The sequence below is a fragment of the Arctopsyche grandis genome, chromosome 7 (genome assembly GCF_051622035.1).
Source record: "Arctopsyche grandis isolate Sample6627 chromosome 7, ASM5162203v2, whole genome shotgun sequence".
Classification (NCBI taxonomy): domain Eukaryota; kingdom Metazoa; phylum Arthropoda; class Insecta; order Trichoptera; family Hydropsychidae; genus Arctopsyche; species Arctopsyche grandis.
The window spans coordinates 24,615,213-24,627,878 of NC_135361.1; the positions used below are offsets into that span (position 1 = coordinate 24,615,213).

The window sequence follows — 12,666 nt, forward strand, 5'->3', positions numbered from 1 at the left end:
AAAGACTTAGTAACTTATTAAGTCATAAAAATTACAATATTTCACTCTAATATACCTCCATTTATAAACTTGGTATATGTATCAGTTTGTATACGAATCAGTTGATAGAAAGCTTCAAAGTCAACAGGTGAAAATATAATCTTTTTTTGTATGCAAATAACTTAAATATATGTAATTTTTAAATGACCGGTAAAACCACATTCGTATGTATATATAGTTGAGTATAATTGTAGTTTATAGTCATTTAAAGTGCAAGCTGAACATAATATATTACGTACTATAATTAGAGTGGTCTTTATGTTGATACAAAGTTATATATCTATATTATATGTAGGATAAAAGGCATAATGAGTGGTCGTTGTCAATCGGCAATCTTTATAATTTGTCGTAAATTTATATGATTTTCTTATTTTTATTTAATCGGTGCACTTTTAAGATTGCATTTCTATTTTTAGCTGCTTATTTTTATCATAATAGAGAGTTTGCGTGTTTGATTTTGATTTACTTATGAGCAAACTTGTAATAGGTATGGGTCTATAATGTATCCAGACCAAAAGCTTTCAGCGAAATTTGTCTGAATACATGTAAATCATATTTATAGCTGTATTTCGCGTCTTAAGCAAAATATAATGCAATTAAGCAAAGACACATTATTTATAAAGTTCATTAATTCAATTTTCAGACGGCAGCAGAGCGCCCTGTCAGAACGAGGGAGAAGAGGTCACAGTAGATTCGATAAAGGACATGAGCTGCTTCAAGTGCATTTGCAAGGTAAACCATTGATTTTTTTTTACACATTTTATGTATCGTTATAAACAACAGAAGACCCTAGGGCTAAATATATCAAAGTCGAAACGCTTTGCATAATGAAATACACTTACTTACATTAGGTACGTTTTGATTGCCGAGTCGAATCCTTGAGTGCGCTCCGCAACCTCAAGTTTCAACGCACTTCTAATGTCTTTATGAGAATAAAAAAAATATATATGTATTATATATGTACATGTATATATGATACATACAAACACTCAAATATGCACATGTACGTATACATAAGCGATCCGGTCAATTATGCAAGCCGTCTAAAAACTAGATTACAGTTATTTATTACCGCGATAAACACGAGCCGCACTAAATTAGCGATATTCTCGAAACACACTAATGCGATGAATATACTTAATGTCCGTTTTTTTCCTCTCTTAATACGTACATATGTACATACCTATCCAAAGCGAGATTTTTATAATGTGTGAGATTAATTTTTCGAGAATGTCTTGACGAATTTGAAGATTTGCTGTATGAAGCTTTTTATTTTCATGATTGTTTATGAGCTTTTGATCAGTGTTGTGATGAAAATGAATATCGGTTATTTTCTCAATTGTGATAGCGGCTTATTAATTTTTGTGAATTAATCAATTAGGATCACAGTATGATGTTCGGAATTTTCAGAAAAGCTTTTTCCGTGACTGAATGCTTCGTATTTGATGTGAAGAAGCTGTTCTGAATGGGAAATTTAATGTTGAATTCAATGAAATGAAAATTTATTCATTTTCAAGTAGTACAAGGGTTGTTTCTTTGAGAGTTAGTTTTTAAATTATTGAACTAATATAATTTAGATAATGTGTTTGACTCTCTAATTAATGAATGTGGAACTATTTGGAGTGTCTCTGAGGAATTGTTTTTTAAATATCTATCAAAATTATATCTAATAAGAATCAAAATTTATATATGTACATAGACTTGTTTTGATTTTTATAAGGACGTTGATTTATATGTTTTGGAGCATTTAAGTTAGTATCAAATTATTTAATTATTTATTTAAGAATATTTGAGAATGCTGGCATAGCTGATGGACCCAAGGGGTTTATTAATACGAAATTTCTAACACAAAAATACAAATATCAAATAAGATAAGAAAAAAATTAAAACAGAAAATCGAAATTAAATATAAAGCAAAAATAACAAAATAAAAACACGAAATTGAGGGAGATAAAATAAAAAATAAACAATTAAAACAAAACATAAAATACAAAAAAAATTACTGAAAAAACAGAAAATCCTTGTAAAAGAGAAGAACTACGAAAACCCATTTATTTGTATGAATTCATAAAGTATATTTTTAAAGAGACTTAAGTTTCTAGAAGTTACTAAATTATTTTATAGACTATTCCAAATTTTAACAACTCTATTTGAAAAGAAGGATTCTCTAATTATTTTATAGTAAATATATTTTTGCAGTCAGAGAATATGACCTTTCAGATGAGTGTTTTTGTTAAATATAAGGAGTTTAATCATAAGGCAGTTGTAATAGTCATTTATACTTTTATAGACTTTAGATTAAACTCTAATTTTTTATTAGATTAAACTCTAATTTTTCTCATCTAAAAAGTAGAAAGATTTTTATAATTCCTTGTTGGTTATTTACTAAACATAAGTACAACTTCATTTAGTTTTAATTGAAATTTTTTTTTAATTGTTTAGTCAGAAAACTATTACATTATATTAAATATTAAGTAATTAAATGAGAATGCAAAGAGGTGGGAGGAAGATGGGTAGATGATGAAATTAGGAAAATGTTTGTATGAGATGAATGAGAGTTGCGCAAAACAGAGAGGAGTGGAGAGGCTTTCACCCAGCAGTGGATGGTGAATTAAATAAATTACTAATAATCGTGTAATTAACATCCAATATCTTCAAAGTATTTATTTATTATATTTCGATGATCAAAAATAAATATTTATCAAAAAAGTCTATATATATATATATATATATATATATATATATATATATATATATATATATATATATATATATATATATATATATATATATATATGTATGTAGATACACTGTCACCTTATACGAAGCCTATAATTTTCAGTGTTTTTTAATATCTTTACATTGTATTTATTACACATTTTATACACGAACGTAATAAATTCCGCCTCCTGGGAGTTAAAATTACAACACGGCTATTTGCGAGAATAAAATTACATCTGCGACTGCGGCTTATTAGAATTTATATCATTTGAAAACAAAGGCTACGTACATAATCCGTTTACCTTAGGGTTTTGCAACCGTTACAGATTAATGAATTTATCGAGGCTCGGATTTTCGCACGGGCCGCTCGTACACACTCACATTGGATGTTTACCCGATAAAATCTAAACGTAAGAAGTGTATACGTACGGAAAAAAAACTCGTATTCATTTTCGATTCGAATCGCTCAACCGGAACTGGCGCAAGTTATTAGATTCCGCGGAAAAGTGGAACAAGGCCGTTTGTGCAAATGGATCAGTTTTTGCCAACAGGCATTCGTTTGTTGTTTGCCAACGGCAATGCAGCTGCGTCCATGTCATCTTACGTCACGACGATGGACCACGGATGGATCGTCGATAACACGGATCCGACGCGAATTTACACATATGTATATATGTATATGTGTTGTTCCGATGTTCTGGTGAGATTTGGGTTTGTTGTCGTCGGTCCATGGGGGATGCTTGGTGTTGACATGGCCATGCGAAGGCCATCGATGGTATTGGGGGCGCGGCATGCCCACAGGCCTCAGTATAACGTTACAAGCGAAACACACCAGCCTCGCTCGGATACAGGTGTTTGTGCCTTTCCAATCTAGAAAGTACTTTCTTTTCAATTATGAAACCCTCGATTTTATAAACGGACACGCACACCGTTCGATTTTTCGATTTGTGCGGTGTGGTGTATGGATTTTCGCAGGTGAATCTTTCGCCACGAGAAAAACTTTTGCTCGTCTCCCTATCATCCCATTTTCCAATTGTTTTAAATTTTTAAATTTAAAATTACTTTCCAATACTCAGTTCGAATTTGTCAAAATTTGACATGTGTATGTCTTACATTTAGGTCCAGATTTATCTCTATGTACCTATGTATATATATAAAATTGAATGTCTCTTTGTCTGTCTGTCTCGTATAGACTCCTAAAGCACTCAACCGATTACGATGGAACTTTCAGGATATGTTGTATGCATGTCCGGGAAGCTTACTGTAAATCGAATAATTAATAAACAATAAACAAACAATTGAATAATTTCAAATGTTTTCGATGCCTGCATTATTCTTTTTAGACTTAAAGCTATGCATAGCATTATTTCTTGATATGTATGTTAGTATTCAGAGATATATCATCTAAACAAAAAATATGTATTTTTAGTTCTTTTATTTTTTTAATGATTTTTTGCATGGTTTCTTTAAAAGTGATCTATGTAGATATTGAACTATGTATACATATAATGCGGCTCATCTTTATGTTGTTCAATTTGAGTAATTCGATAGTCAAAATAGTTCTGATTGTAAAAGCGTCATTAGGGTCATTGTAATCAGAAAACTAATTTTTCTAAAATTTCAATTAATTTTTGAATTGTAAAGCAGTTTATGAAATAATCTTAAATATATATTACACTATAAACAAAAAAAAATTTAAACTCACTAATCAGGTTCCATGTAATTTTCGTAATGAAAATATAACTATACCTAGTGAGTGCGTGATCGTATATAAATTCACTGAAACGTCAGTGTAATTATACATAATTAAACTGCTGTTATCATTTCACGGTAACATATGCGTATATTGAATGGTCGGTGTTTTAATTAAATTTTCAGTTTATTATGACAGTTGGCTCGTTATTTGACATATAAGGGTCTACTTTTCATAATTACGTACATATATGATTTTTGAAGAAATGACTTTATAAAATGAACGTTTAACAAAACTGATAAATTAATTGACTAAATTCGTATCTATGTAATTACAAACCATCTAACTTTAACGTTACTGATCAATTGTTTATGATAACCGGCTACTTGAATGTAGTGGAATGGATTATATATGTAGGTACTTATAATTAGTCACCGGAGCCCGAGGGGGCCGTGTATTGTTCAAAGGTTGTAAATGCATTGTTAAAAGTTTGCCGAACAATGGATAGCACTGTGACTATCCTACCTCTACTTATAATATTTATATTAATTAATTTAATTTAATTTAATATTACTTATATGTAGATATTCCTCTCTTCGCAGCAAATTGTCATTACTACAAAAAAACCATAATTTATTTTTTATTTTAAATATCACAAACCCTTATACATACATATACATATGTACATATGTACATAAATATTATCTTATTAATGGTGGCGTATTTAATGTACTTATATGTATATGTACATAGGTACTGATTAATAAACATATAAAAATCAAAATTTATCGATCTTTTTAATAATATGTTAATAAAAATATGCTTGAAAAATATAACGATGAAGTGATAATCAGCAAAAAAATTCACCTGTGTTTTTTCATCAAATTAAATTCATTCATAAAAAATTATTTTTTTAATTGCACAATTAAAGTTAGGTTATGTTTTTATTTGATCGTTTGACTAAAAATAATACTTAAAAAATTCTCAACTTCCATTTGTAAAAATTTTAAACTATTGTGAATGAATTCATTATTTCAGTAGCTTTTTTATGTACAATCAGTTAAAAACGTGATTAGTTTTTAAATAATGGTTCAAGAGTATTTCCATTTAAACGGCAATTAAATTATGGTGGCTTTTCAAATTAACGAATAAATAGAATTGTATTTGATATGTACGTGAATTACCATAAATAGGAAAAAAATTGAATCGACTGAGGTACGAATTAGTAATTACACATTTACATTTATAAACGCATAATCCAAGAATGGATAAAGTCTAGTATCAAACCTGTATTGAACGTTTTCCTCAATTGAATGGATTCCGAGATGCGTACAAGATAGGTAGTTGTATAATATTCAAATTATACGCTGAATTTAGCGTGCATTTTTCATGCAAAATTCGACAGTATGCAAATGAACCCTTGTATTTTTACTTCATTAATAATGTGAATATTAATGCGTATTATAATTTCATGCCGCTCGTTGTTCAACGATTAAAAAATTATTCGAAACGATGATTGATATTGTTATCGCGGCGCTAATAAGCGCCGTCGCTAATTGTGCATTATAGGTGCATCGGTGCAGTCAATGAATCTATAAAGCGTGTTCGTATCCGATGTGATGCTAATTAATAATGGCATCAATAGGAGAGAATTGCAATTGAAGGGAGATCAATCGACACGTGTACACGTGTCGAACGTGTCGCAATCGTAGATCAATCCTTGAGCGGTTGACGTATTTATCGCTTCTTGTAAGTGGAGCATGATTTGAGAGTGTTTATGCGTGTTATATAATTTAATTGGAATGTTTTATATGCATAGAATATATTAAGGAAGTGGCCATAATTCATAATTCATTATTTATTAGTGCAATATTTAAATATTGTGTTTAAAAATTTTCAAATAAAAAGCATACATATGTAAATACATATGTACATACAATATTGTATACAGGAAACAAAATAAAGCTTCTACATATGTACATACATATGTACATTGCACAAAAATATTTATGAAGTTGGGAATATTTTGGATTTTCTTATGATAGTCAGTTTCATTATGCAAACCTACTGAATTAATAATGCTTAGATCCGTAAAGTTCAAGAGGTTCTTCATGATCTTTGTAATTAGATGATTGCTTAAGTTCATGCCCGTTTACTGTTGGAAAATGTTAGCAATCACACATGAAAATCGGGCATTAACTTATGCATTAATCCAACATACATTACTGAATAAACAAATAATCGTCCAATGATGAGTTGCATTCTTTTAATCGTAGCTTTAAACGTAATTTTATACTCAATACTATCGTGGAATGTCATAATGGGAAACCACTGTATAATCATCACAAGAAAGTCATGGAAAAGTCATCATGACCGCGATGCTCAGCATTGAGCAAAAGGAGGAAGAAGAAGCAGACTCTCGCAAAGCTTTTCTTTATCTAATAATTCGTTTTTTAAATATTATAAATATTTATATGTTATAGATAGTACTTAATTTGGTTTTTAAATGAATCAAATGAAAAGTTCTAATTATATGAATAGCAAAAAAAACCGAGGCGGAAACTATCCAATATATGTACATAACTAAACCATATTTACTATGTTTGGCCCAATAAATTCTAATTTGCATATTATTTTTGTTGGCTTTCTTTCGATTTAAAAAAATGAACGTTGAAAAAATGGGTAGTTTTTTGGCTTTTGCAGACTTTAATTCAAAATTTAGTATTGCTGTGCCAAAAATAAGTATTATAAGTCAATACAAATATGTATATGTATATATATTTTTGATTTTTAAAATACGCTGAATAATTTATTATACGTATTTTAAAGAAATAAAAAATCAAAATCTATTGAAAAAACACCCGACTATTGATTCCAATACTTACTTTTGGCACAGCAATACTATATTTTGAACTTAAGAAAGTAAAATTGCCCAAATTTTGAAACGCTCATATCTCTTAAACGAGAGTAAGCCAACCAAAATTGGCTTCGGTAAGTAAAAACGTGATTTTTTTGTAGCTCAGTGTTATGGAAAAAATCTTTTCCAATAAAGTTTCATGTAGAAATTTTTCCTCTTAAAGAAAAGCTTCAATTTTTTGCAATGCTTTCAAAAGATAAAGATCTACTAAGCTTTCTCATAATGACTTTGCCCGTAATTCATTTCGAATTATTTTAAAAATGCGTTTGAAAAAAGAACTTCCACTGCATCATATTATAAATCATTGAAATATTTAGAATACTTATTTTTAATGGAAGCAACGCTTACGGCGAATTTTTATTATATAAAAACATTATCGAAAAACAAAGAGATTCATATTAAAACGTCTGTTTTGAAAATACAGATATATGTACAGTATTCAATAGAAGCCCTTGATAAAAGAAAATGTTGAACTATTGTTGCTCTTTCTATGTATTGACATGCAATATGTCGACTATCATTTATCTTACATGTAATATTAATGTCGATTTAAATCAACAACGAGCGGTATTTTAATCCTTCGGCACTTTAATCTTCAAAGCAATACAATTCATCAAAAATTCATCAGAATCTCTTTTTATTTCGATATTATATGATACAAATCATTGCAATCCAGCGTGCACTCATTTGTACGTACATACATAGATACGAGCGAGAGACATCTCGACGCACTATACGAAAAAGGATCGGAGCAATCTTTCTTCCGTCTATTGTACGTATGTATCTCGGTGTAATTTATTTGCACGAGGAAGCCAAAGGACACGCTTGATTTATTCCGATTAATTAAAATTGACATGCCATAAAGCAAAGGAGTCCGCACAATGGAGCCATTAACATTCGCGTTCGTCTCGTACTCTGCCGCTCTTCCTATTTTAGCCGCGGCTGGATAACACAACACACGATATATTATACATACATATTGTGTTTATGTAACGCGCTTACACATTATGAATTTATTTTATTAATCACCGAGATAGATAATATGTGTGTCGGTGTCTCAAGACACCGGTTTATCCGAGCGTCCGGTCCGGCGCTTATCTGCGCCATACGTCGTCGCGGTACCATTGCTCTAATGAAACGAGCTAATCGCTCCTCTTGTAAATAGATAACGATGTTAAGCGAGGGTTAACGCATTCGGTTAACCCTGCGATGTACGATAAAGCGGTCTGAGAGGAAAAAATCGTAGGTCGTACACGTCGCCGATGAGTGTTTGGTTTGTGGTGGTGTGATTTTGGATGATGGGGTGCTAATTAGGGGGGTTGGGTGGGGTGTTTTTTGGAGGCGAGTGGACTGCAAGGCCGTTCGCTACATTCGGAGGTCGTTGTATGGCCCAGATCGTACACTGAGTACGAACAAAATAAACAAACTTGTATTTATTTATTGCTTAGTGGAGCGGGGGCTTTCAACTTGTGGTGTGCGTGCTGATTTGTGTTGTATTAATTATTAATTGTTGTACAAACAATTTATAGATGAAAAATATGCTTCATATATGATTTTTGATTTTATTTTTAAATTCTTTTTATTATTACGAAATTACGTTGATAATACATCTCATATCTATTTTAATAGCTACTGATCTACTGATCATTTTCTATTTTACAATCTTAATTTAATTTTGTTAGTAATCATAGTATTATATTATTCTAATGTTAATGTACAGCATAATAGGAAAAAGAGCTCAAAAACCTATTGCTTCATATATGAAAAATATGCTTCATATTCAACTTCGAGATTTTGTTTGAATTTTTATTGCTTTTACAAGGCTTTTCTATGTTTCACTTTGCTCATTGGTCTGACAACATATGTATAAATATTATTTATTTATTTATTTAAAGTTAAATTTAAAATTGTAGCATTACAGGAATTCCTAATGCGCCACAATGGTCAAAAATATAACAGAAAAGAAAAGAAACAAAATAATAACTAAATAAATTAGAAAACATTTATATACACAAACAACTAATAATAATAATAATAATAATTACAAATTATAAAAAAAAACAATGAAGGGAATGTTTTATAAAAGAAAAGAGACAAAGAATTATATCCTACATTCTTTTGATCGTTTTGAAACTTTGCCATTTCGTATTTCATTATAATTATACGTATACATATACTTAGGGGGCGGCTCGTTTTTTACGGCATATTTCTTTTAACCAAAAAATAAAAGAAAAATTCACAGAACCTGTTCGTTCAGTTCAAGACAGTCGCTTATCTGTCGTGATCCCGTGGTCGCCAGCTTCTGTTTGCCAGCTACCTTGGCAACATACATACGTCGTCGAGACAGTCAATCGAGACAGAGATAAAAGATCCGTATACTGAGGGTCGCTTTTAGTTATTAGGGGCAGAATACGTCAGCCCTGGCTGTCTATATTATCTTTGAATTGAATCAATTGAAACTTAAGTAGCATCATATACTTAAGATTTTATTGTTGAAACGGTTCCATCAAATTGGCAACCTATCCTATTTCTCGCAAATTTGAGTTTAAAGCATCATAAGTTTGTTGATTATATAAATATGCCACCCACTCTGAAAAATGTTTATTTTTAAGTACATATGTATGTCTTAATTACGAGGATCAATGTAACCTTCATACATATGTATATAGACGTATTTTTGAGGTCATATTTATTTCAATATGTTTTAATTATATTAAAAACAAATGCCGTATAATCTTTCATAGAAACTAATGTATGTAGTTACTATGAATGTATTGTATTAGAAATGTTTAGTGATTCCACGATATAACACATTGTTTTTGTAATTGACTGCTATAGATTTGAAAGAAAAATCACCATATTCAATATTCGTGCTATTTATTATCTGTTATGTTCATTATTTTCTTAGTATTATACATACACATATAGTACATGTTGAAAAGCAAGGTTGTGATATAAAGTATCCGATTTTATATTGTTGAGAGCTACTGGCAAAGGCCGTTACGTAGACCGTGTTCAGTTCGTATAGGGATATACATATGTACATATGTAAAATAATATAATGTTATTTTGACATTTTTGTTTTTAAAACATAATTCAGAATTTGAAAGTTCAATTCCAATACTTCTTACAAGTCTATATGAATTTGGTAAAACATTTTCCATACGAACGAACTGTAGAGGTATTTTTTCAGCGTCACTTTTTTTTTCACTTCTACGAATCTTCATCATCCCAGTATCTATTATCATCTTCGCTTCTAGTGCGTTCATAATATACATTTAATGACACTTGACGAGTATCTTCGCGCCGCTTGCATCACAACTTCACCTCGCGATAACAAATAAAGCATCATCATACGTAGACCCCTCCACACACTTCTACGCTGCGCTAGAGTAACGTACGTTGGCCTTTTTTACCATCGTTCTCTTTGAAGACACGTCGAAGAATTTCGAGTGTGCTTTTAGAGAACGCAGCCAGTTTCTTTTGATTCGCGCCAAAGCGAAAGAGCTTCGGCGAGAGACAACGTGGACCGCTTTTAGAAGTCGTTGAAGCTGATGAAGGAGGCTCTTCGAGAGGAAAGCCAGAGTGCCCGTTTGTTTGCTGTTTGTAAAGAACTCCACGCGTCTCTCTCTCCATACAGACATGCGTTGACTCGTCGAGTTTCTAAAACTCGTAACATTGTGTATACCCGTAAGTTTCAACACACATAGGTACCCATCGCACGTACGAAGATTGATCGCTCTTTTTTTTGTATTTTTGGTCGTTGTCGTCCCGAGACTACGTGTACACTCTTCATCGGATCGTTTACTTCGCACTTCCGCATTTTTGAGAGCCGGCGACATTTTCTCGAACAGAACACAGATGTACAAGGACGCTGTAACTCTTCAATTTGCGTTCTGAATAACTTTGAATTCAATTATGCGAACGGTGAATAAGATACGCCTCATTTTACATCGCAACCACCTTGTATTGGGATGGATACACTTGTTGGCGGGATTTCTGTATAAAAATATATGTTGTTAGATTCTATATTTTGGATTACTTAATAAAATATGAATGTATGCATATTACAATATGAATTAAAAAGTCTGAACAATTCAATTAGTAGATGTGTTTGTAAAATTTACATTGGTCAATTTTCGTAAAAGTTTGCTTTCACTAAAGACAGTAGAAAACAGTTAAAAAATAAGGAAAATATGTAAACGTAATTTAAATACCAAATATATAAAAAAAAACAAAGATCAAATTTAAAATATATTTACTGTCCAAATCTTTTTATATTTTCGATGCGAAAATCATAATTTTATAGTTATTTTTTTCATAAATGAAGAAGTGAAAATATAAGATGTTAAGAGGGCTGGACAGCAGCGCCTTGTCCATACAAACGTACTATACTTCTCCCTTCCTCAATTATAGCACTAGACAAATTATTTTTTAATATGCTATGGATATCCACCATTGGGGTGCATCTATCGTTTTATTTTTTTTGATTAATTATTTTTTATATGAGCTAGGAGCCGCCAAACATCTATAAAATCGCCTCTTTTTTACACCCACGAAACGAGTCCAGCGTGCTTATTTAACGGTCGATTTTAAAAAAATACGCCGATAGATGCACAGAAAGTATCTTTCTCATACCGATGATGAATTTTTTTTTAAAATTGGTCCAGTTTTGGAGAAGAAAATAGTAGAATACGAAACCTCGATTTTGTCAATTTAAAATACGTTTTATCTGGTCGAAGCGCAACTGTCGCATTCACTCAATATATACATACACTTAATATATATATCGAAGAAAGGAACGGTAACAAAATTAAGGTTTCGGGTGTACAGCCCTCTTAAAGCTTAAGATGGGTTAAATTTTTAGAATAAATTTTTCATTTTTAAAAATTTTCATCCCCCAACGCCAGTTACTCGTAGATATAATGCTGGTTGCACTTGAAACTAGCCTTCAAAAGATCTGTGAACCCTTGCAATACTAGTCTAAGATGTAATTACTGGTCTAAGATCTAATATAGGGTAGTAAGAGATAATCAAATATCAAATTCCCTTAAGTGGAAAACTGTGAATTTGGAAAACGGACAAATAAACATATGAAACGCTTTATTTGAAAGTGGCGGAAGTCCAATTTTCAGTTTCAAAAACATTATTTCAGTTTGACTTACAATAGTATTTTTAAATATTGTAAAACGCAAAACATTATATTTAATATTTTATGAGATATTTCTCGAAATGAAAAAAAGTGGACCTACGCCACTTCCAAATATAACAGCTCATATGTACAAACATTCATATA

The 12,666-nt window shown here is 30.9% G+C and overlaps 1 protein-coding gene across 1 annotated transcript in view; it reads left to right on the forward strand.

Moving 5' to 3' along the window:
- Positions 1-12,666, forward strand: part of LOC143914325 (BMP-binding endothelial regulator protein-like) — a 124,978-nt gene that overhangs the window by 61,433 nt on the left and 50,879 nt on the right. The window contains exon 4 of the mRNA XM_077434509.1: positions 683-771. Within this exon, the coding sequence (XP_077290635.1) occupies positions 683-771 (89 nt within the window). The remainder of the gene's footprint in view (positions 1-682; positions 772-12,666) is intronic.